The sequence below is a fragment of the Eurosta solidaginis genome, chromosome 1, assembly GCF_040869045.1.
Source record: "Eurosta solidaginis isolate ZX-2024a chromosome 1, ASM4086904v1, whole genome shotgun sequence".
In the NCBI taxonomy this organism is placed as follows: domain Eukaryota; kingdom Metazoa; phylum Arthropoda; class Insecta; order Diptera; family Tephritidae; genus Eurosta; species Eurosta solidaginis.
This window is the reverse complement of record NC_090319.1, coordinates 323,106,840-323,131,218: the sequence shown is the minus strand read 5'-3', so window position 1 is coordinate 323,131,218 and position 24,379 is coordinate 323,106,840. Positions and strand designations below refer to the sequence as shown.

Here is a 24,379-nt window from a genome sequence, read left to right as displayed (position 1 = left end):
AGCGGAATTTCCCTAAATTCGTTACAATATACATAAATATATTTCGCCTTGAAACTAACTTGGGTAAAGTTTTCCAATAATTTCGTATAGGAAAATCTTTTATATTTTCGTCACACTCTAATGGCCTTGTCATACGCATTATGTTTGCAAGTCCAATGCATTATTTGCATATATGTGATTGAGCATCTGCAGCTATATTACATATACATACGGGTCGATTTAAAAATCGCTCATTGCTCTGTGAAAATCGTATTCTGGGGATCAAAATAAGAAACTTTGCCGAAGGAACCATACCTCTAGAACGAATTCTGATGTCCCCCCTTTGGGTCGAACTTTTGGGTAGGGGCTATTTCAATTCTGCCTGCTGTGTCTTGTGGTGGCTTAAAAAAAACAACACAAGCAATTTTACGATCTGCAATTGTGTCACAGTGATACTTTCATTTTTTAAAACGGTTGAATAAAAAACCCACACAACTATGTTTACGACATGCAAATGCATCACAGTGATGCCTTGGTTTTAAAAGGGGGTTGTAAAAACGCAAATTTCTAATAATTTTTTTTAATTTCTTTTCTATTACTAAGTTAAATTCATTTTTTCATTTACATATGTTCTGACTAAATAAATTTCTAAAGAGAAAAATAAACTCCAAAAAGAAAAAACATAGGCATTTCATGGGATTTTTCAAAATTTGCCCCTACGACCCAAAGAGGGGGACATCAGAATTCGTTTTAGAGGTATGGTTCCTTCGGCAAAGTTTCTTATATTGATCCCTAGAATATGATTTTCACAGAGCAATGGGCGATTTTTTTGCCTCCCCACAAATCGACCCGGCCTAATATATATATATGGAAATAAGTAAATAATTAAACAAGAGCTGATAGCGCATTGAGAGCGTGAGGTGCACAAATTTCAAATACGAAAACCAGTATTTATTATACGTAAGACAAAAGAACCAGCCGGCTATAAGCTTATGATCACAACCGGCTTTCATCAGAGTAAAAGTAGACGCTAAGTGAGTTAGTTTGTGGTCGTGAATTGAACGCTTACAATTTGTTTGTACTAAAATCATTAAAAGTTATTTTTTTTTAAACAAGAGAAAAAAAATAAGAACTCCAAAAAATGGCCGTTGAACAATATTTACATTTGAGTAGTGGTCATAAAATGCCGATACTGGGCTTAGGCACTTGGATGGTAAATTTATATATATATATACTCTTATAAAAATAGTTTTAAATCAGCAATTACATCTTTATTTCAACGTGATGGAATGCAATTAATAGCTTTTTTGATAATTAATAATTAAATTATCATAAATGCGTAGAGTCCTCCAAGAGTACGTACACCGTTGAAAATTTTAGCCAAAACTTTTAACCATTCATCGGTTTAAGAAATTTTTCAAAATTGTTTGTACTAAATTCGAATCCTCTCAATTTACTAAGGCGATTATTAATTTTTTTCTGCTTAAATTTTAAACTTCTTAAGTAAACTTTAAGGTTTTTCTGACCGATAAATACATTTTTTGTGAACAAAATTTTTTGTTTACTTGGTAAATAAGGTTCCTTTGCCTAAAAACAAAGCCAAAAAAGTTTAAACTTACGTGTAAAAACGAAAATTCCTCAAGAGTACTGCAAGCTTTAGATACTTTTTGAAATCATTTTCACGAAAACCATGCAATCTAAATTTTAAACTGAACTTGGTTTGGAGAAAGGTTCGAATTTAGACTTAAACTTTAAACTAGGGCTGTGAACTGCATCCGGATTTTCAACTATCCGGATAAACCGGATATTCGAATAACCGTATAGCTTGGAAAAAATTCGGATATCCGGATACGTAAATGGAAAATCCGGATATCCGTATGTCCGGATACTGGAATATAAAAATTGAATACCTGCATATCAGAATTGAACGAAGCAAACATCGAAAAATTATTCACAAAATATGTTTGTAGATAATTAAATTAACGTCAAAAATTAAAAGCAACAATTATACAAACATCAACAATATTACAAAGCCTCAATTTAAACTAATAATGAGTGCTATAATGGTCAACAAGATTTGGGATCATTTCCAAAAAAATTAAAATAAGAACAGTGGCATTGTTTATATTGTGAAAAAACGTTACAAGTTAATGTCATAAATCCGGATATTCGGATAGTTTCACAAACGAATATTAACCGGATATCCATGCCGTCCGAATTTTATCCGTGTCAAAGGATATCCGGATATTCGAATATGCGGATAGTCCCAGCCCTACTTTAAACCATTTATACTTGAGGGGATTTTCATTCAGAAAGAGAAAGGTAAATTAATAACTAGCGAAAAAGAAGGTGAAATGGGAGGGGATTGATCGAAAGAAATAGGGTAAAGACAGTGAAAGGGAAAGGGGAAACCTTCAGTATTTGGACAAGATATGTATCTTAAAAAAAATACAGTAGAATGCAATTTTGGGAAAGTGGATGCTGTCCCGCACCTTGCAGAAAAATGTTTTATTTCATATGAAGGAAATCGGTGAAAGGGAAAGAGAAGGGGGGAAACGGAGGAAACTTGGGAGAGAAAAAGGATGCGAGGTAATAGGTTAACAAGGTGATTGGAGGTTTTTGAAAAAGGGAGGTATAAATTAAAAGTCAGATGTAAAGGAGAAAGTAAAGGTAAATGGAGAAAGGAGACATACTTACAGGAAAGTGATGAAGAACGTAGAGTGAGTGAAAAGGAATAGAATGTTAGGAGGACAAGAAGAGGGACGGGAAAGATAGTGAGATCCGAAAAGTGAAGAACATAGGGATAGGCGGAGAGCAAGAAGATTTTTAATGAAAAGCATAAATTATTGGAAAAAGAAACGAAAGGGAGGAGAGTGGGGTAAAAGGAAATAGGTATAGGGAAAGGAAGCCAGAAAGCAATAGGAAGGGGAGGTAAACGCGGAAAACAAATCGAAATAAAGGAAATGGAAATGGTGAAGGAATATAAAAAGGGAGAAGTAACAAAAGAGAGGTGGAAAATGAAAAGAGCAGTTGGAGATAGAGAAAGAGGGAAATTGTGTTAACGTAAGGAGAAATAATGAGGGAAAGATTAGAGGAAGACCAAAAGAAAGCGGATGAGAAAGAGGCAGAGAGCGACGGAAAAGGAGAGAGAAAGAAGAAGATGAGCAATATAAGTATGAGCAAAGGAAGAGGCGGAACAATGGCTTAGATTAGAGATGTAACGAAACAACAATGGCTTAGATTAGAGATGTAACGAAAGTGAGTTTCCCGGAACCAGAGCGAGAATAGGAAGCGGAACTTACGAACTTGCTTGGTCATAACCAGAACCTTAGCTCAAATCCAAAATCTTAATCTGGTTTGAGGACGAAGTAAAGTGTTGGGGAAAAAGTGTTTAAAATATTTGGATATTGATGAGCCAATTGTAAAGCAAAATTTTTACAGGTAAAAAAACCAAACTCACACTCTACTGATCGACTTTCGTTATACATCCGCTTGCAAGCAGTCGGAAACGAAATCGGAGTCGGGTGTTCCGACGCATCGAAATCGAAGCTGTGTTACATCCCTAATTTTTAAATATGAACTTCAAATTAGGTCTTTAATTTCTGCGATTAATGAGACTTCATAAAAATATTTTATCTAAATATTTATTAAAAAAAGTTTATCAAGTTGGATGTCAAGATGTACTTATAGCTAGCAGCGATAAATATTTTATTTATTTCTTTACATAGGTCTTACATATATAATTATACTTATTTTCATCTCGTGCTAAAACCAAATGCGGTGCTAAGGTTTTGCGCTTAATCATTTTGATGAATTTTGCCGTATGCAATGAAACGATCAGTCGTTATATCAATTAAACATGGCAGGGGTATGACAAGCGTTCTCTGTTGCCACCAGCAAGTGATGATGAGTAGCCTTCCTGCCCCATTGGGCATTGTTGGATATGTTACGAAGTAAAGTTGTTGTTGTAGCACGATATTAATCCGGTACACTACAGTTGTAGTACCTTGAGGTATTATCCCGACTATCTCTATTTGATATGACCATGTCGAAGCTTCTAATTATCATGGAGTCAAGGTTGTGCAAACTGTTTCGCAAAGATGCACTGTACCATACAATGAGCCTGTAGACAATAGGGCGCACAGTGGAACGAAATTGAAAATTTGGGACTTAGGACTTTAAATGTACATTTTCGTATTCTGTGATCTTTTTCCATAATTTATTGTTATATAACATTTTTTCGTAAAACCTAATTTAAAACAGTTATGACACTTTTAGTAACCGGGTTTCATATCGACATAACCTAACGAGCATATGTGTACATCTAGGTTTTTTTTTTTCAATTTCCAGCAATTTTGGCTTCACTAAAATAATTTTTACTATTCAGACTGTTTTATTGGTAGATGTGGTAAAGCAAGGGCACGGTACAACAAATGATGGAAATACCGCTAGACGATTTTTCGTTGACATTAAAGCTACCGCCTCTATAACTGGTGTTAGTGAAAATCTCATTCAAAGATTCTCTATAATATTGTGCCCCTAATTTCATGTCGGTGTCCAATAAATGTACAAAAGTTCAACATGTACGCCAGAGAAACCATGCGAGTTTACGTCGAACTATATGAATGGTATTACATGCCTTCAAGTGTACATAAAATTTTAGTACACGGAGCTTCAATAATAGAGCATTTTGGTTCCATTCCTATCGGAAAGTTGTCCGAAGAAGCCGCTGAATCCAGAAATAAAGATTTTAGAGCATATCGTCGAGAGCATGCAAGAAAAATTTGCCGCAAAGCCACAAATGAGGCCATTTTAAATAATTTGTTAGTTACTTCTGACCCATTTATTTCATCGAGGAGATCGAAATTACCTAGTAAGCATGAGGAAATATCCGAAGAAGTGAAATCTTTACTACTTTTACCGCAAAACCTCGACTATGATACAGAAAACTAAATATTTTAGTTTCTCAATTTTAATTGGGTACGAATATACATACTACATATGAAAGGCAACATTTACTTAAAATAATAAAAATTGTTTTTTTTTTAGTTTTTTTTTTGGTCATATACCTATATGTATATTTGAAGATTTCTTTAATTACTCTTTTGGTACTAACAAACAAGCTGAAATAGTAAGCATCACATAAAAAAAAAAATTAGCGAACAAGCTGGAATAGCTAAATTTTTGATTAAATGCAAATTCAATATAAAAAAATTAAATGCATAATATGAATTATCAAATATTTTTGTTTTTAAATATTACCCAGAACTAAAAAGTGATTCGCAATACTAACATTAAAAAAAAAAGAAACAAAACAACAAAAAAAAAATATTTTGTTTTTAAATTCTACTCAAAATTAAAAAGGGATTCGCAATACTAAAACAAAAAAACAAAAAAAAACAAAAAACGCGAACCTTTCCGAACCATGAAACCGAGTAGATTACATAGTATATAACTCTAACTATATAAATAAATTAATCAAGTTTTGAGGAAATGTGAGGAAAATGAGTTAACGGTAAAAATGTGATTTTTCCCATACCTAAAATTTTTTATTTGCTATAACTTTTTTGTTTAAGACTTTATGAAAAAATACTCATATATATAAACGTCTTGTAATGAGACCTAAAATCGATCCCCATCAAAGTTTTTGTGTTATTAACTAATATTTTTTTTCATTTCCCTAAGTCCACTGAAAGCCAAATCTAGACCACTGTGGGCCGTGTGGAATTTTTTTTTTCAAATGTTAGCCCTACAATTGTAGCATACTGCGTGCGTTAAGAGGGTTTCAGTACAATCACGATAAAATAATAAAGGTGATGTCAACAACATAACCTCACTTTTTCGGCAGCTCTATTTGCCAGTATTTACTTGTACTACAAAAGTACTAAATTTTTATTGCTAAATTTTTCCTACAAATTTCCTCAAAAAAATTAGTTTTCTGCAAAATTTTGTCTATAATCTTTTGGGGAATACAAAGTTATGTTTATGTCTAAAAAATTCTGGTAGCGGCTTACATAGTTATTATATTTCTAAATGTATAGTAAAATTTACTCCGATCGTAGTAGAATTCAAAACCAGTTATGTATGATAGACAACCCTCTAAATTATGCATGCCGAACTTGTCAGAATAAGTGAAAACGTCAACGGGATGAGAACACCTGAATATTAATTTCATCATGCGGTACAATAACTATTTTTCTTCCAAAAAAAGCCGAAATAGTTTGTTTATTTTAATTTGGTTATTTGACATTTAACTTTTCGAATATATATGCAATTATTTTCCTTTTGTGATTTCCTTCAAATAATCTTTTGATTTCTGAAGCTAAGCGAGTTTCCACCATCTAGAAAAATATCCCTGAAGATAGCACAATCTCGAAACCGGCCTGTTTCTCGAACCAATTTTGAAAAGGGATGGCAGAAATTCATTCCAACAAACATCAACTGTCAACCCTGTTATAAAATTAACAAAAAAAAAAAAACGATTCAAACTTCAATTTGTATTACATTTCGATGAAATTTGAGTATCTACATATGCATATATGTATGTATTTAAAAAAAGGTTTCCAGTGATACTATGAACATAAATTTGAAAAATTCTTTCGTACCTTTTTTACAATCACTTGGTAAAAAATATCGCGACTTGGGTAAATTTTTTGTATATTATGGCCACTATATTATGCCAAACATTTTACAAAGACACTCAGGTTTACTGTCACTCACTGAAGTGAATGAATACTTTTTTATCATAAAAAGTTTCCTACGTTGCGTCAAACTGCGTTACACATAATTTGCTTCTTAATGTTTTTGTTGGATGCAAAAAACTATTCATCAAAAATTTGATACATTTCTTATTGCAAAGTTTACAAAGTTTAAAACGTTTTGCTTAACCCTTTCACTACCGTGGGAATCATATATACGTCGCTATAGAAATTTAAAAAAATTTCAATTTACGCCTTATTGGGTCTTATAAGTATTTTCCTTTCACAATCGGCTGTGTTAGGTTATTTCAATGTGCCAATATATTTTTATAGTTATTTTTTTACAGATTTTCTAGACCTAATTTAGGATTATATATCCCATCGATATGGTTAAGGCCACGAAAATGAGACAACAGTGATTATATTTGAATAAATGATGCCGATGGGCTAATCAACGGCTTGTAAGAAGCCCAGTGGGACATTTTATCCCGGGGAAAAATATTTTTTCCAACGATATTACATTTCATTCAAAGTGCTTTTGGCCAAGCTGGTTACTGTCTGGAAATATATATGTGCCTAATATGTGTCAGACCGCTAATTGTAATGCGATAGTGAAAGGGTTAAATAATGGGCGTTGTTTGTTTTTCTTAGGGTCAGATTATGTATGACGCCGTGACTCTTTGCTTCGCAGTCACCAGCATTCACATTCACCACTATATAATACCAAAGGCCATCAGGATTACTGTCACTCACTAGTTTTTGGTTCACGCGAGAAAATATAAATCGTTACAATTTTTCTGCTCGCTTAGAAAAAAAATGTGAAGCCCCGAAAAAGAAAGGCCAATAAACCGTTATCACAATACGAGACTAAGTTTGAAATTTTCTATTGATAGGAGCGAGTACTGTTTTTGATATTTTTTGCAAAAAAATTTGAAGGATACAATTTCAAAATCCTTGTTTTGCTTTTTTTCTTTGGGAAAAAACAGTCAAAGTCTGAAAAAACTTTTTTGAAATAACTTTTTCAGAAATCGTATAAAAAACATAAATTTAATAAAACTTACGCAAAAGCAAATTTCAGAATTTATTATAACAAACCCCCAGTAGCTATTCGGAAAGATAAAATATTTTTTTAATACGGTATGAAAACACAAAATTTATTGCACACAATTATATTAAAATTCCTGCTATAATTTTTCATACCTTCAAATAAAAAATAATAAAATTTTTAATGAACTATTTATTGCACGTTGTTAAAAAAAACACAGCATAAAGAAAAAAGTTTAAAAACAATTATACAAATTGGCAAATTTTCTAAAAACTTATGGAAAGAAACAATTATAAAATTTCTATAAATTCATAGGCTGGAAGAAAATGTTTACTTCTCCCAACGGTAAAAAAATATCTCTAAAATACAACGATATCGTACGTAGGCACCATGGAAATCCCCATTTTGTTCATGCTATGTTAATATGTAATACGTTATCGTAAATCTACTCACACAGCTAAAACTCGAAAATTCTTTAACACCTGAACTTGTTTGGTAACTTGATTTTTCAACCAGCAAACAATTTTTAACATTTTTTTATACATTTTTTGATTTTTGCTTTGCTTTCACTTCAATATCGCAACAGATTCGGATGCTGCGCCACATTTAGGTCAATAGTATAAGAAAACAAGTAAAGGTGTCTAAATTCGGGTGTAACCGAACATTATATACTCAGCGTGAGCTTCACTTGTACATTTCATTTCAGATAAATTACTTTTCTACATAACGCGTGGCACCACCCGTTTAAAAAAATATCTCCCCAGTTCCTCTTACAGTAAAACTTGATAAGTGAAATATCATTGATACAAATCCATTTTTTGCTAAGTTATAGCTTATTATTCAAGTCTACAACCCTCTTGAACTTGTTTTATATCTAAGTTGCCGTGGTCTTTAACCGATCCCGTCCATTTTTACTAGAAATATTTTCTGCTATAAGGAAAATATGTGTACTCAATTTTGTTAGGATATGTAAATTTTTCCTCGTGTTATGGCTCCCGAAACATAGAAAATTGCTTAGTCATAAAAGGGGCGGTTCCACGCCCATTTCTTAAAATTTCAAGTTTTTCCTATTTATTGTTATAAATCTACTTGGGAAATGAAGTACCATTGATATAAAGCTCTTCTTTTCAAAGATATAACTTACTTTATTCGTCCACGACCCTTTTAAAAATCTTTTGTATAAAAGTGGGCGTGGTTCTTAACCGATTTCGTAAATTTTTCTTCAAAGCATTCCTTATATCTGTGTGCAAAGCACGCTGAGTATAAAAATATTACTCTCTTATGTGTTCTTTCAGATGTTTTTACAAAAGACGTGACCTTTTGAGTTTATAAGAAAATGTGCATACATTAGGGTGCGCAGTATTGAAGGTAAAGCAGACAATTTTTATAAGATTATAAAAAGTTGTACTTTAGATAAAGAGAAAAAAAAGCAAAAAGCCGTAGTGATAAGCAAGCTCACCAAATCACGCACAAAATTATTTTGGACCTGCAAATAACGTAAGCGTAGAGCGATAATAACGAACGTGTCCATAGGGGTCTTGTAATGTTGTTATGTAGATTAACAAACAAAAAAATGTCCATACAAATTGAAAGCACACTAATGCCTCGATTTGAATAATAAAGCATTTTGTTTGAACAGATGTTGGTTTTTGTACTTATTGAAAAGTTCAATAAGTGTAACGCTCAGTTTACAATTGAGTTATTGTAAATTTAATCAATTAAAATGCCAGCCCATTACTTTAATTGTTAATCTACCTTCACCCATCTGAACGACATAAGAAACTCACGATAGTTCACTGCAATTGAAATTTCTCAGGAAAACCATGTCGGCGTTTCTTCTGCCCTTTGAAAGAGGTATATGGGAACTGGCGCTTCTTCTATCCCTAGAATATCTCAGCTGTAGAATTAGGTATTGTATTCCGTTACTCTCCGTACCGCAGTTAGTCCCATAAAACGGGATGCATTGATTACCGCTTATAGTCTGATTATAAACCTTTTACTGAATATAATGGCACAGAATGGGCCCGTTATGGACCTGTTGTTGTTGTTGTAATAGCGATAAGGACTAAAGACACTCCCCGGAGGTTTTGGGAAGTATTATCGATGTTGATGGTCCTTTGCTGAATGCACATCCGGCACGTTCCGGTAACAAGCACCATTACGGTACTAGCCCGACCATCTCGGGACCGATTTACCATGACCACATGGAACCCTCTAAGCCATACCGCCCTCCCACCTCCTAGATACATGAGGAGATTGGGGTCGCCAGAGCCTCGACCGCTGAAGAAACAGGATTCGCCATTGGTATGCTAGATTGACAATTGGGTTGGAGAAGCTATAGATAGCACTACATAAACCCTTGAATCAATTTGGCATATTTGTCGCCTCTTACGACAGGCATACTTGCCGCTGGTATATTCTAAGCCGCCAAAACCCGCTGCTTGTGAACATCGTTACTCTTGACTGAATTTAGGACGGCAAGAACTTGTTTCGGCTCTTGCAATGCGATTTTCCTCATCAGCCATCCCGTTAACCTTTATATTATGATTTCAAAAACTGCTATCGACTCGCCAGGGCCATGGTCACTACCTTCTTTTTTTTAGCGGGAGGGCAGAAAAATGCCTAATGCACCATTGCTGCCGTCGCAGCAACCGTGTGTCCGTAGACTAAAAACAGTTTTGGAACCGTCGCCCATCCCGGTACCACTTTTGCACTTCATCAGGACCGATGTTATTGTCGCTAAACCGTTAGCTGGAAGAGCTGGCTACGTCTTCGTAAAAATTACTAATTCATTTATTACTCCTCCTAAACAGCAAAGTCTTAGGCTTTCATGCGCTCGCCAAATACGAGAACAAAGGTGAGCGGAATTAACACAAAGACACATGCTCCCATTCCGCTGTTAATTATAGACCTGTCTCTCAAAGCTGAAATGTCGCATATGTAAACGAGTTTACAGCATCTTCCCAATCAGCTAGATCGGAAGGTTTTATTCGGTTTTTTTTCTTTATTTTCCATTAGATCAGAAAAAGCCACAACAGAACGTGCCCAGCACTGAAAAAATAGCGAATAAAATCAACCGAATTAGTTCAATCGAATTTTCTGTCACAAATCTCTGTTGAATCAACTTCGTACAAATTGTTGATTCTGAATTGACCGTGTCAACAATTATATCAACAAAATAAAATAAAAGCACCACACGTAAGCTATAGCTCTGGTAACGTAGCCATCGGAGGGTTCAGCAGCCAATCAGCATAAGTCAAAAAACTAAAAAGTTTAATAAGGGGGTTTTACATCTGAAAACATTGCATTTTCTATTCGGATATCACAATAGATGCTGTCATCTCTTACTAACATTTGCAAGCAATGACTTGAGCGCTTTGGCAATCGAAAGTATGAACAGTGGGGTAGAACTTCCAGTAAGATAATTTCAAGAAAAAATTAACTTACACTGAATGACTTCTGAACGATCCAATTATACTGTCACCCTAAAGGGCTCCGTCGTCAAATAGTATAGCTCAACGTAGAAAAATTTTCTACAGGGTTAATACCCGGCTACAATAAAAATTAATTAGTGCTAATAATATTGATCAAAGGTGCTAAGTATCGCGGTGAAACGCCCCGTTAAGTACCTACACCAAATGAACCCCATTCGTTGAAATTTACATCAGCTTACATATCATAAGCAAATTACATACAGGCTGCCTTTATTTGTTTTAATCATGAGACTTTGCAAAAATTAAAAGAATACATCAGTAAAATAAATAAATATGTACCGATTACTTAACAAACCTCTGGCAGTCACCTAATATTTGATTAGCGCTCATTAGCTTATTGGTTACATTAGCTTGTATGTATGTCACATATGGGATTATGATAACAAGATGTAATGTGCTGATTCTTACCGGGTCAAAGGCCCATTCCATAAAAATGAGAATTGAATGCATATAATAAAATAATATAATTAAAATGTGAAATAAAAATAAATGCATAATTTTTTTTAAACAAATTGCTTTTCAAATGAAGTAGCCGCAATCTTTCTTAACAGTGTTGAAAACTGAGCAGCGCATTTCCGTATAAAGTCTGTACTCTCTGCTTGGATATTGGACGTCTGCTTATTTCCTTGACCAACTCCGCAGTGTGCTTCTACCGCTTATAATTTTATATCTAGCATAATGAGCAAGGAAGCCCACCGTCGATAAACTGATTGAGCCTTATCTGCGCGCCTTCAGGACAGCCAAATCTAGTATCGACCAGATTTTCAATGTACGTCAAGTATTGCAGAGCAGACTTACAATTAGATAATCGTAGGGCACAGTCTCTTTAACAAATTTTCTGCAATAGATAAAGAAGTGGAAGACGTAGGCATTTCAATGGAAGAGACGTGGGACAAAACTCACGAACCACAAACAGTGTTGAAAGATATTTCATAGTGCAGCGAATGAAAACCCCCAACGGGTTAGGGGGGCTATTCCGGCGGCAGGTATGCCTGTGGTAAGAGGCGACTAAAAAACCAAATTGATTCAAAGGGGTTGTGCAGCGCAAACCTTTCAAGGGGTTGCCAGCGCAATCTATAGCTTCTCCAACCCAATTGTCAACCTCAACTATCTGTGGTGAATCCTATTTCTTTAGCAGCCGAGGCTTCTCATGGATATAGGCGGTGGGAGGACACTATAGTCTAGAAGGTTTCATGTGGTCATACAAAATCGTTTCCAAGATGGTCAGGCTAATACCTTAGTGCTGCCTGTTACCGGAACGTACCGGATCTGCATTCCAGCAAAGGACCCAAAAGCTTCGGGTAGTGTGCTTATCGCTACAACAGCAACAATAAAAACCCAAAGGCTTAACTGACCAGAAAGAGGGAAATTCAACTATCCAACACAGTTTATCGCCAAGAATAAATGAAATGAAACGTTACTTTTTCACGCTTTTACTGCTCTGTTGATCCACAACTTGTGTAATAATGAAAACGACAGGCAACGAGTAGAAATTGAATAGAAAAATTCATAAGGCTTATTCCATTTCAAGACACCCGGTCCGCGCAGTACATGATTTTTCATTTCGATGAAATCTTAATATCTTGTTATTTGGTCAAAATAATGAAAAGGTTTTTTTTGTGCCTCAAAAAATGGTTTTTTCGGATTATCGGCAATTGAATTCGATAAAATGCAACCGATATTTTATTCACCTATTTTTTCAACAGTCAATAACTTTGCCAAAAATTAACCCATTCTCATGATTTTTACTTTGAAATGTTCGTTATTACTTTTAATTTTATATAAAGAGCATATAGTTAAAAAAATATTTTTCTTTAGTATTTAGTAAACATTTTTGAATTTTTTCAAAAATTAATGTTTCAAAAAGGGTTTATTTTTTTTGTTTAAACTTTTTCTATATCGAGTGAACAGTTTATATTTCAACTTGAGTAAATATCTATTAGCCAAAACTCGTTGTTTTCGAGATATGAATTTTTGAATAATCAACTTTTTTCGCCATATATTGATGCAATACATATCAGCATGCAAGGCGCTCAATGCCAAATGCTTAAAATTAATTAAAATATCGAATTTATTATTGAAAACATTCATTTGTTGTTATTTTTCAGAATTACAGTGATTTTGTAACAGGACATGGTAAAGGCTCTTGTGGCGGTATTGGAGGTATAGTGAAATTATTTGCCATATTTTTTACTATATGCGATTGTTTATAAATTTATGTAAAAGTAAATGTAAAGGCGAATATTTCAAAGAAAAAATCATGAGAATCGGTTAATTTTTGACAAAGTTATTGGGTGTTGAAAAATAGATGAATAAAATATCGATTGCTTTTATCGAATTCAACTGCCGATAAATCCGGAAAAGATTTTTTTAGAAAAAAAAAAAACACGTTTTCATTATTTTGACCAAAGAACAACATATTAAGATTTCATCGAAATCAAAAATCATGTCCTGCGCGGACCGGGTGCCTTGAAATGGAATGAGCCATAATATTACGCAGCCATAGTGAAAATTTACAATTTTTCCAGAATGTTATAACTTCTCGATTTCATAAAACGGGAACCTACTCGAAGGCATTGTGGATAAAACAAGTGTGATATCTTATCCGTCAACTGTCAGACAGGATGTTCAAAATGGCTACTTTTTAGCGTTTTGACAGTATGTTCAATATGGCGGCGCCGGTTATCTACAGCGGGTGATAGAAAGAGATACATAATGAGAACATGATGGTCAATTAAAAATCAGGTGATCGGTTCTATTTTTATTTTGACGTCTATGCAGAAGTCATCACACTTGTCTTATCCACAATGCTCGCAGGTTCGTGATCGAGCAGTTTATCCAACTAACCTTTTTATTTCACTCCTTTAATTTGTTGCTTTATAAGCTGAGCAGTATACTACCGAGTGTTACTTTGTAACTGACCTTCAAAAGAATGCGACTTATATATTACATACTATATACTTATAGACAATTATTTTCTTTTCCATAGGCAAAGGAGGAAGAAACAATCGCCGCCGTAAATGAGGCACTCGCAATGGGCTATCGCCATATTGATACGGCGCCTGTGTACCTGAATGAACAAGCAATTGGCGGTGTCCTAAAAGAGTGGATATCTTCGGGAAAAATTAAGCGCTCGGAATTATTCATAACAACAAAATTGCCAGCACCAGGTAAATAGTTGAAACTATAAAATGAAATAGGGTAAACCTATCGCCGGTAGAATACCTGAAATCATATCGCGTTTCCCGGCTGAAGCTGTAAACTTAGCAAGAGAACGTGACCTGGCGGGTCACGTCGACCCTAGAGATCTCCATATTAGGAGTCTCAACTTGGATATTATGCAGCTGGTAAATGAGCACAAACGTGCAAAATGGGAGGAACATCTTAAAACTGCAACCTCTCTGCGGGTGTTGGTAAACTGTGGTCAACCGTCAAATCTTGTCCAATCCAACAAAACACAATGATTAAATGTCCCTCGCTTCGGCAATAAACCTTTATCGGATCCGAAGAAGCCTTTTGCCGACAATTTATAATGCATCCTTCAGTGGAAAAGGCCAGACTTCGTGGAAACAGACGGGCACATAAACATAAATACGATATGTCACCCATTAACATCACCCCCACAGAGGTTGAAGAAGCCACTTCCAAAAGGCTTAGCCCTCTAAATCAATATGCCCTGACGGAATAGCAATGCAAATGCTAAAAAACCGTAGAGCCGTGGAAATAAACTACCTAAAGCACGTTTTCAATCTGTAGCTTAAGTCCTTTGTCCCGAATAATGGAAAATGCAAGAAACAGCTAACGAAGGCGAGTCATATCTACCGATATCAACCCTTTCGCCAGTAGCGAAGGAAATGGAAACCGTCCTGTTCCCTCGTATCACGGCGAATCTTCGCCTAGTCACTCATCAACATGGCTTCCGCAAAATGCATAGCCCAAGCCCCGGTTAAACGCCATAAACACTCTGATACATTACTGACTAAATCAGGAAAACCCAAATCACAGGACGGTGCTCGTGGCACTCGACTTGACAAAAGCTTTTGATACAGTGAAAAACGTCACGCTACTCCAAGACACAGAAGGCTCACACCTTCCCACTTGTCTAAAAAGAAGGACCGCAACTCTGAATGGTCAGCAAGCGTCGGTTCAATTTGGGAAAATATCAAAGCCAAGGAAAATTAAACAGGGGGTACCACAGGGTAGTATTCTATAGCGCTTCTGTTTAATTTATATATTTCAAAGCTCCCTTCCCCACCAGAAAGAGTTGCATTCATTTCCTATGCCGACGGCTGCATGATTGTAGCAACGGGACCTCGCCCATCAATAGATGAACTAGTTTCTAAAATATACAGCTATCTCCCCGGTCTTTCTATGTTCTTCACGTCGCACAACCTGGCATAATCATCGACAAAATCTACGGCCACTTTGATTTCGGCATGGAAAGAACAAATGGCGTAAATATTGGACGTTGACGTCGATGGTGTCACGCTACCGACTGTCAGTCACCCTAAGATCTTAGGGGTAACGTTCGATAATACTCTCACCTCCAAGAAGCATGTCACCGAAATTGTATCTAAAGTACAAAGTCGCAACCAAATCGTGCCACGGGATGTCTCTTTATAACCCCTGAACACTATCCACATAGTGATGCCAAAGAGCTCAACATTAAAAAGCACAATGAAATGCTGAGCAGGCAGTTTTTGCTGAACTGTCACATTTCAGGACACCCTAGAAAACAACTGCTTGATATAGCCCCGCCTCCACGGGGGTTAAGGAAACATCTCCATAACGACTATGATGAGATCCGGCACCTGCCAACACAGACGTTTGATCCAGACAAGCATAAGGAATCCATACAGAATCGGTCAACACCTTTGCCTGCGCGCTCGGCAAACCTTGTTATCAATGTATAATATCGCACTCTTGCAGAAGAAGTAAGCACACTAAGAAGAGAGACATGAGTCAGATAGTTATGCTCCTTGATTAAGGAGGCAGACATTACCTCTTACCAGGTGTCGAGGTCCTTCTGGCCAGTTGTTGGCTCCAATGGCTATCCTTGCATGCGCGTCAATATACTCGACAGGCCGCAAGCTGTATGTAAGACTAAGGTAGAATCACCCTATCACAATATGCTAAACTATCACACCTTGTGAGAAAAAGACGTAAGTATCGCTGTCGGGACATATTCAACTCTCTTGACGAAATATCTAAGATCGATGTCAGCCTCATTTCTAACTTTATCGTTGTACCTAACATAATCTTCGCATCAATTAATGGATTAATATCTATGTTTTCACTTCCATTCTTTCCAGGGGGCAACAATCACGAACTTGTTGAATTGACTTTGAGAAAATCTTTGCAAGATCTACAATTGGATTATATTGATTTATATTTGATACATACACCATTTACGGTTGTATTGGCGGATGACAATGGCGGAGATATGAAACGTAATGCTGATGGCTCAGTGGTGATCGATGGCAGCACTGATCATATTGGTATATGGAAGGTGGGATTCTTTTGTACAAAATTAGCGCAATAACTTCAAATTATTGAGTTTTTTTCTTAGGAAATGGAAGGCCTCGTTGAAAAGGGCTTAGCTAAATCAATTGGTATATCCAATTTCAATATCAAGCAAATTGAAAGATTAAGAAAACATTGCAAGATTCAACCAGCTGTCTTGCAGGTAGGAAGTATATCAAACCCGATTAACCCTCCACCATGACGCAATAAAACTAGGCAGGTCATCTCAGTAGTACAACAACAAAAAATTGACGGCCCTCATAATCCGTTTTATTGCTTCATGACCCTTTGCTATTGTAGATGTAATGTTATTGTTTTTGACAAATTCTAATTTCAGATCGAATATCATGTCTATTTGCAACAACCCGATCTCATTGAGTATTGTAGATCAGCAAATATCGCAATTACAGCCTACTCACCCCTCGGCTCAAAGGGTGTAGCCAATTTAGATAAGATGGCTGGTGTGAAACGTGATCTGCCCGATTTATTTGATATACCGGTGGTTAAAGAAATCGCCAAAAAGTATAATAAGAGTGCAGCACAGATATTATTGCGTTGGATAGTGGATAAAGGTATATCGGTTATACCAAAGAGCACCAACTCAAAACGCATGCACGAAAATAAGGATATTTTCGATTTTAAATTGAATCAGCAAGAAATCGAGCAACTAAATAAGCTAGACGCCAATATACGAGTGGTGGACTTTGGATTTTTCAAAGGGTGAGCTTAGAAGATATTTGATCTTTTATGTAGTCGAGAAGTATAGTACTCGAGGTTTTTGAGATTTCATCCACATTGGCGCTTCGTAAGTTCCCTCATCTAAGATTAGGATGTATCGGACTTAGGCACCTTGCAGCGCTCTTTAAGAGGGAGCACTTCTGTCTTGCTATGTTGACTGTGTTGGGACGTCATAGGAGACATCCCGTGGCAGCTCTGAGTGCCAAAGCAGGACTGCAAGAAGATAACAGTTTATTTTGGATCAGAGCTCATCTGAATAAGAAACAATAGTACCTAGATATATAGAAATTAAACAAGGCGTGGAGAGGACACCACATTCGGGCAACCCTTGTTTAATTCTCCTTGCTTTTATATTTCCTCTCTTCGTTTTACAGATCACTGTCTGTCATTCAGATAGTTGTTCGTCCACATTTTCAGACACAGGGGAGGGATGTCTTATCTGTATTTTGGAGTAAAATGCATAGTTGATCATGCTAAAAAGCTTCAGAAGGTCTAACGCCATGATCACTCTTCGGTGGTATGCTTTTTTTCCTATTCAGTTCGTAGGTAACCTGGCATTCAGCGAGGTGAAAGTGATATGCTATTAACGAAGTCTATGTTGATGATTAGCCAGTGGTATCGGTCGATACGACTCCAACTGGTCAGTCGGTTTCTAGGGTTCGTAGCAGTATCACCTTTGGCTTTTGCCATTACACGGGAATGACAAAGGTGGACAGAGACAGGTTGAAGACATGCGTTGTATATATCCCTCTCCCATTGCCTCTATGTTTTATCATCGACATACCTATGTCCTCTGGGCATACTGATTATTCCAGCGTCTCGAACCTCCGCGGTCATGGAAGCACTTGCGCATTTTATCGGGTTCAACAAAGGTCTACAAACTGTTATGAAGCGTGCCGAGGTCGCAGGTTATAGAAAGGGCTCTCGGCTTCATTATCTTCTCCATCAGTATTTCACAAGGAGGCGAAGAATTCTCTGCAATACACATACGGTCTGGACTTCAGCTACTGGCTCGTAATGCTACTTAAATCCGGTCTTGAAATCATCTATCCCCCGGAACTGTATCAGTAAATATCTCAAGCTCCCCAGCTCTTCGCATTTATCTCCATTTTAATTTATATTTCTAAAATGATCTCGCGTTCCATGCAAATACTATATGCTTCTTAATAGAGTGCGCTTCATTTTTGAAGCTACGCTGCATTCTTCGTGTCAATTACTTTTTCGTGCTTGTAATAATCACAGCGAATTTACGAAGTGACTGCGACTTTGCCATACTTTGCTTGGTTACATCGTTCGGGTCAACGTCTGTTAGTAGTAGAATAAGCAAATGAGCTGTATACAGCAAAAATTCTTTGAAGTGTGTGTGTCATGACTGCCCCATACGTCGATGATCGAACCTAGGATAAAATGCGCTACCACTCCCCCAAGTAAATATTTAAAAGCCGTTTGTTTCATCCAAGGCTCATCCACCTTCTACGTATTTAAAATAAGGTCAGGTTCTCCTGCCTATCTTCTTAGTTTGTCAACGTTATTTCCATGACGGCACTCATCACGGCAGGAAGTAGACCCAAGATCAGATACGCCACACCGCCAGTGTGCTGCACAATTTTAATTCCATCTGCTTCAGTTTTTCTTGGATGTTATTCATAGTAATGGAGCACAGTAGAGTTGAGGTGTGGTGGTGTGCAGATAAAGAAAGTCATTTGACGTACTTGCCGCAAAGACCCTGACTCTTTTCTTGACGACAGCCAGATATTTTCAGTTTTTTTTCCTCTTTAGAGTATGTAAATATTATGGCTGTTGAGGCCTGTGATATCAATGTAACCAGCTTACACCATTAATGCTAGCACCGCTTACTAAGTCACACTAGTGCGCCCCATGTTGGGCACTGTTTTTTGGATGAGTCAAGCTTTTAAACTTGTGGTTATATAATTTTGGTTTTGGCGCAAAGATTACAAAAGACTTTTTCGACTGCCCTGTATAAAAAAAGTGAAAAATATAAATGCACTAATAATTTTTTCTTTTTTATTTCAGTATTAACAAACATCCAGAGTTCCCATTTTAAAATGTGTTTTTAGTAACTGGACTAATTATCTACGGATATTTTCAAACGATGGATTTTTTTTAAATGTTCAACATACTGCGAGTTGGGTATTCAAATTATAAAACCATGCTAATTTTTTAATTGTAATGTTATAGGAAATTGATATTTTTAAAATTTAACTTAGCAAAATTCACAAGCAAGTAAAAATTCGACATTCATATATAAAATTTACTTAATAAAGTGCAATAAAAAGTTTTCGCAATTTAATCACGCTTAAGTACCTATATTTAAGATTTTAACGGCTTTGAAGATATATGTATACATACGTATACTATGTAGATATATACACTAAATGCTGTTTCGAAAATAAATAAATAAACACTTAAATGTTATACTTTTGCTATAGGAAGAAATGTTTTCATTATTATTTTAAGTTCAACAGTTTGAGGCTTTACTGTATTTGTGTCGTTTATTTTTGTTGTAAGCGGTGAAACCTTGATTATGCTATGATCCATTTCATCTTGCTCTATTGGCTGTAGCGCCTTTGACCATGAAAGATCTGGCTGGCTGAATGCCTCTTGGACTTCAATTCGCTTCATGTTAGCCCTTTCCCAAGACATCATTTCAGTTCGAGACACTTTTACGTTATGGCTTTGGTTGGATTAAAAAGTTTTTGTTTTGAAACTGTTTTCTTTGATAAAAAAAATTGTGGCGAATATTAGCATAATTATGCTGTTAGTAAATAATCACAACAACAAAAACAGCAAGCAGTCACACTTATGTACAACGCAACGAAGAATATTCTATACACATAACCAGCAGCTCGAAGTAAAGAAATTATCTCACATACACATATGTAGTCATCAACTAAGATCAGAAGTTGTTACTCACACATGCAAACGCATATAACTAAATAACCACGTATGGGATATAACTGTTCCAGAAGGCATGTTCTAGACCTTAGGAAAAATATGCGAACGAGGCAACAGAGCGTAAAAAAGCAGCGCAAGCTGAGGAATAACTATTCAGTTTTATTTAAACCCGGTATTAGTGAAGTATAATTGTAAAGTACTACTAAATACTATTTTGCAATACTGAATACTGGAGTTATTTATTCGACAGTTCAGCGATTCGAACGTTAGCAGAAGGTGTATAATTATCAGGAATTTCCAAAATTTGTTACAATATGTAAAAGTTATTATAAGTTGCTTACATGCAGGTGTTATTTAAAACAGCGACAGGAAAGATCGTATTGATCCCCTTTCTTTCGAGCAGTTATGCAGCAAAAGTTGAAATGTGTTTACATAGGTATATTATATAGCAAAATTTATATTCTCTTCTCTCTCTCTCTCTCTCCCTTCATATTTTAGGCACTAACCGTGATTTTAAGCCTTACTTCGAGACTGTCCGAGTATAGGACTCGCTTTCTCCCCAAGGGCTACCCACTAAAACTTAGTTTTTGCGCCTGGAACCGCATTAAGCATTACTTCAACTCTGTTGCTACTCTCACCCTATTAAGCTAGGCTGAGAAATATGCATATGCCTGACGTGTGTGCTGACGAAATCACATCTGTCACTTTCGCAGCTCATCTTATTGATTACCATGGCTGGGGATATGTGGCCAAGTCCCTCGTATAACCCCCCTCGCGAACGAAGGGTTCGCATGCGAGATGTGGCATATGTTGTCTATATTTTCGCGGTATAGGCACTTCGGAATTTCAAATCCTTGGAAATATTTGCGGAAGTAATCATATCCAACTAAAAATTGGGTCAGATTGAATTTGACCTCTCTATGTCGCTTCTACCAACGGTTAATTTGTTGCCAGCGTCGTATCTATTTTTCTCGTGGCTATATGGCAAAAACTTCTCTACTCACTTCTGCGCCGATTTGGTATATTCCTTTTCCTTCGTCAACGGGAAGATACATATATCAGTTTAGTTGCCGCAACGACCGGCTTTGTCCTTCGGAATAAGAAATTCTGTGTGATTTCCATTTGTCAGGGAAAGATTCTTGTTTTGAGAAATTTCTTGTACATATGCAACGAAAGCTCCAAACAGTTATTTTTAGCTAACGAAGTTGCCTCCGCGGGTTGTCTCTTATCTTCTTCTTGTAGCGATAAGCAGATTATGTGAAAGATCTTGGGTAGTTTTATCGAAATTGATGGCCAGCTATTGATCCATTATATTCCTGAAAATAGCACCATTAAGGTACTGGCTCTCTGCTAAACAAAAAATATTCACCACGGGTAGAAGCGGTCGACAATTGTGTTGGAGAAGATATATGTTGGGCTGACAACTCCTTGAAAATGTCGCGCTACCTAACCCCTTGCGTATCCATCAAGCTCTAGAGGTTTCCTATGGTTCATGCTATCCAGCGCGTTTTTGAGCTTTCCTTCATGGAATGGTTACATGTTGCCATGTTGTTGGGTAACGTGTTTATCGTCTCTGGATGGTTGGGTGGGCAGCAGAACGTTCTAAATTTGTCTCATATTCTCCTCGTCTATTACCTGGTTCGATGGACTGATTTTTTTTACTATTGCGCCAAGAGCTTTTATATGCTTTTGGATATATTCCTATAGCTGTTAATAATTTTCTTTTATTCTATATTTTTTCAAACGTTTAATTTCGTTGAATGATTTTTATTCATTTTATGATCTTCAAGCTAAGCATTTTTCTTATACAAAAATAATTGATAATTGCTTTTATATAAAACATTATTTATTTCGTCGTGTTTCTTAAAAATAAAATAAATTCAGCTAACAGTGGTGATCAAGCGTTGAGTGATAATTTCCTGAACACACCGTTGAGTATTTTTGATCCGCTCAACGGTCGGTTACGCTTAACGTATTTATTCGGTTATCTGACAGTCCCTTGACATTTAAAAACAAATTTATCAGGTGTATGCATATGAAACCGGTATTTTTTATTAAAAAAAAAACACATTTATTTCAAGAGTATGGTAACGGATATTTTATTCAAAGTAATCGCCCTCGCTAGCTACACATGTTGACCACCTCTCAGGCAACCACTTCTCAGGCAATTTATGGATACCTCCCCGAAAAGTCTTCGTTTTACATTTTCCAACAATTTCGTAAGAAGTGAAGCGCTGTTCGCTAAGTGCGTGCCCCATCGATGCAAATAAGTGAAAGTCGGATGGAGCCAAGTTTGGTGAGTAAGCGGGGTGGGGCAGCGGTTGCCAGCTGTACGACTCAACCAATTCCCGGGTCTGTTTTGTTCGGTGTGATGGTGCATTGTCATCGAGAAAAATTACTTTGTCATGCCTAATTTCATATTCTGGGCGTTTTTGGCGCAGAGCACTGTTCAAATTGACCAATTGTTGTTGGTAGCGTTGACCATTAACAGTTTCGCCTGGTTTTAGAATCTCATACCAGATTACACCACGCTGATCCCAGAAAACACAGAGCATTGTCTTTTTTCCGAAGCGATTTGGTCTTGGGGACGATTGTGCTGGTTGGCCAGGGTCCATATACGATCTCTAGCGTTTGGGATGCACGAAATAAATCCATTTTTCATCGCCAGTAACTATCCGATGCAAAACCGACTTTCTTGTTTGTCTGGCGAGCAGCATTTCACATGTTGTTTTCCGATTTTCCTGCTGTCTGTCGTTCAGCTCATGTGGCACCCATCTTCCGCTTTCCTGATCTTTCCCATGGATTTCAAACGTGTGGAACTGGTTGTATGGGACACATTTAGTTGTTCTGCGAGCTGTCTTTGCGTCTGACTATCGTCCTCATGCAGCAAAGCCTGCAATTCGACGTTTTCGAACAATGCCGCGGTCAGCGTTTCTTACATCAAAATTACCACTTTTAAACTTGTTGAACGACTCATTATACTGCGCCCGACCAAGAGCGTGCTCTTCGTAAGCTTCGACAAGCATTCGATGAGATTCTATCGCCGATTTACTCAAATGGAAGCAGAAAATTAATGCTCTCCGCAAATCGTTGTTTGAAGGCACATATTTCGAAATTTTCAAGAGCAAAAAAAACACTATGTTGTATGAAACTTGAAATTTTGGTATTGGATATTGTTGAAAGATCATAAGACGCCAACTAGCGCCAATGGTAAGTATTGACTATTCCTACAATTGTGCCTACTGATCGCCAGATACCAATACCGGTTTCATATACATACACATGATGTTGTTGTTGTTGTTGTTGTTGTTGTAGCGATAAGGTTGCTCCCCGATGGCTTTGGGGAGTGTTATCGATGTGATGGTCCTTTGCCGGATACAGATCCGGTACGCTCCGGTAACATAGCACCATTAAGGTGCTAGCCCGACCATCTCGGGAACGATTTATGTGGCCACATTAAGCCTTCAGGCCATACCTCCCTCCCCACCCGCAAGTTCCATGAGGAGCTTGGGGTCGCCAGATCCTCGTCCGTTAGTGAAACAGGATTCGCCGCGGATAGGTGAGGTTGACAATTGGGTTTGGAGAAGCTATATATTGCGCTGGCAACCTGAAGGGTTGCGCTACAGAGCCCCGTGAATCTGGTATTTTAGTCGCCTCTTACGACAGGCATACCTACCGCGGGTATATTCTGACCCTCTAACCCGCTGGGGGGCATACACCTGATATTATGGTGCGGTGTGAAAACTTATTTAAGGGATCGTTTCCTTAAAATTTATGGATAATTATTTCATTTGACAGTTGGCTCAACTCGCGTAGCATGCAATCGGCTGGCCAATTGCTTTGTAAGTGTAAATAAGATCGCCGTACACGGCCAAAAATTGTAGTTCATTTTTTAAACCTAGCAAAGTTTATTGCTGATTTAAAGCTTTTTTGTACTATTTTTTAAACCACTATAGTTTTAAGTGATTTCTAAGGTATTTTGGTTT

The 24,379-nt window shown here is 36.7% G+C and overlaps 2 protein-coding genes across 3 annotated transcripts in view; one reads left to right on the top strand and one right to left on the bottom strand.

The window, feature by feature from the left end:
- The first annotated feature begins 984 nt into the window (after window positions 1-984).
- On the top strand, window positions 985-19,934 carry LOC137237760 (aldo-keto reductase family 1 member A1-like). The gene is made up of 6 exons (XM_067761921.1): window positions 985-1,192; window positions 14,206-14,386; window positions 16,529-16,725; window positions 16,786-16,902; window positions 17,077-17,459; window positions 19,512-19,934. Exons 1-6 carry the CDS (start codon window positions 1,121-1,123, stop codon window positions 19,540-19,542), a joined length of 981 nt encoding a protein of 326 aa, XP_067618022.1. The 5' UTR covers window positions 985-1,120; the 3' UTR covers window positions 19,543-19,934.
- The window catches only part of LOC137237757 (transmembrane protein 245), a 53,431-nt gene continuing 48,736 nt past the window's right edge, over window positions 19,685-24,379 (bottom strand). For both annotated transcript variants that reach the window (XM_067761914.1, XM_067761912.1), the window contains exon 10: window positions 19,685-20,172. In XM_067761914.1, coding sequence (XP_067618015.1) covers window positions 19,911-20,172 — 262 coding nt within the window. In that variant the 3' untranslated portion in view covers window positions 19,685-19,910. The remainder of the gene's footprint in view (window positions 20,173-24,379) is intronic.

Excerpts from the sequence above, each read along its gene's own strand:
- LOC137237760 (XM_067761921.1), top strand. The coding sequence starts at position 1,121 with ATGGCCGTTGAACAATATTTACATTTGAGTAGTGGTCATAAAATGCCG. Across the intron at positions 16,903-17,076 it reads TTCAACCAGCTGTCTTGCAG|ATCGAATATCATGTCTATTT; the intron begins GTAGGAAGTATA and ends TTCTAATTTCAG. Across the intron at positions 17,460-19,511 it reads GACTTTGGATTTTTCAAAGG|TATTAACAAACATCCAGAGT; the intron begins GTGAGCTTAGAA and ends TTTTTATTTCAG.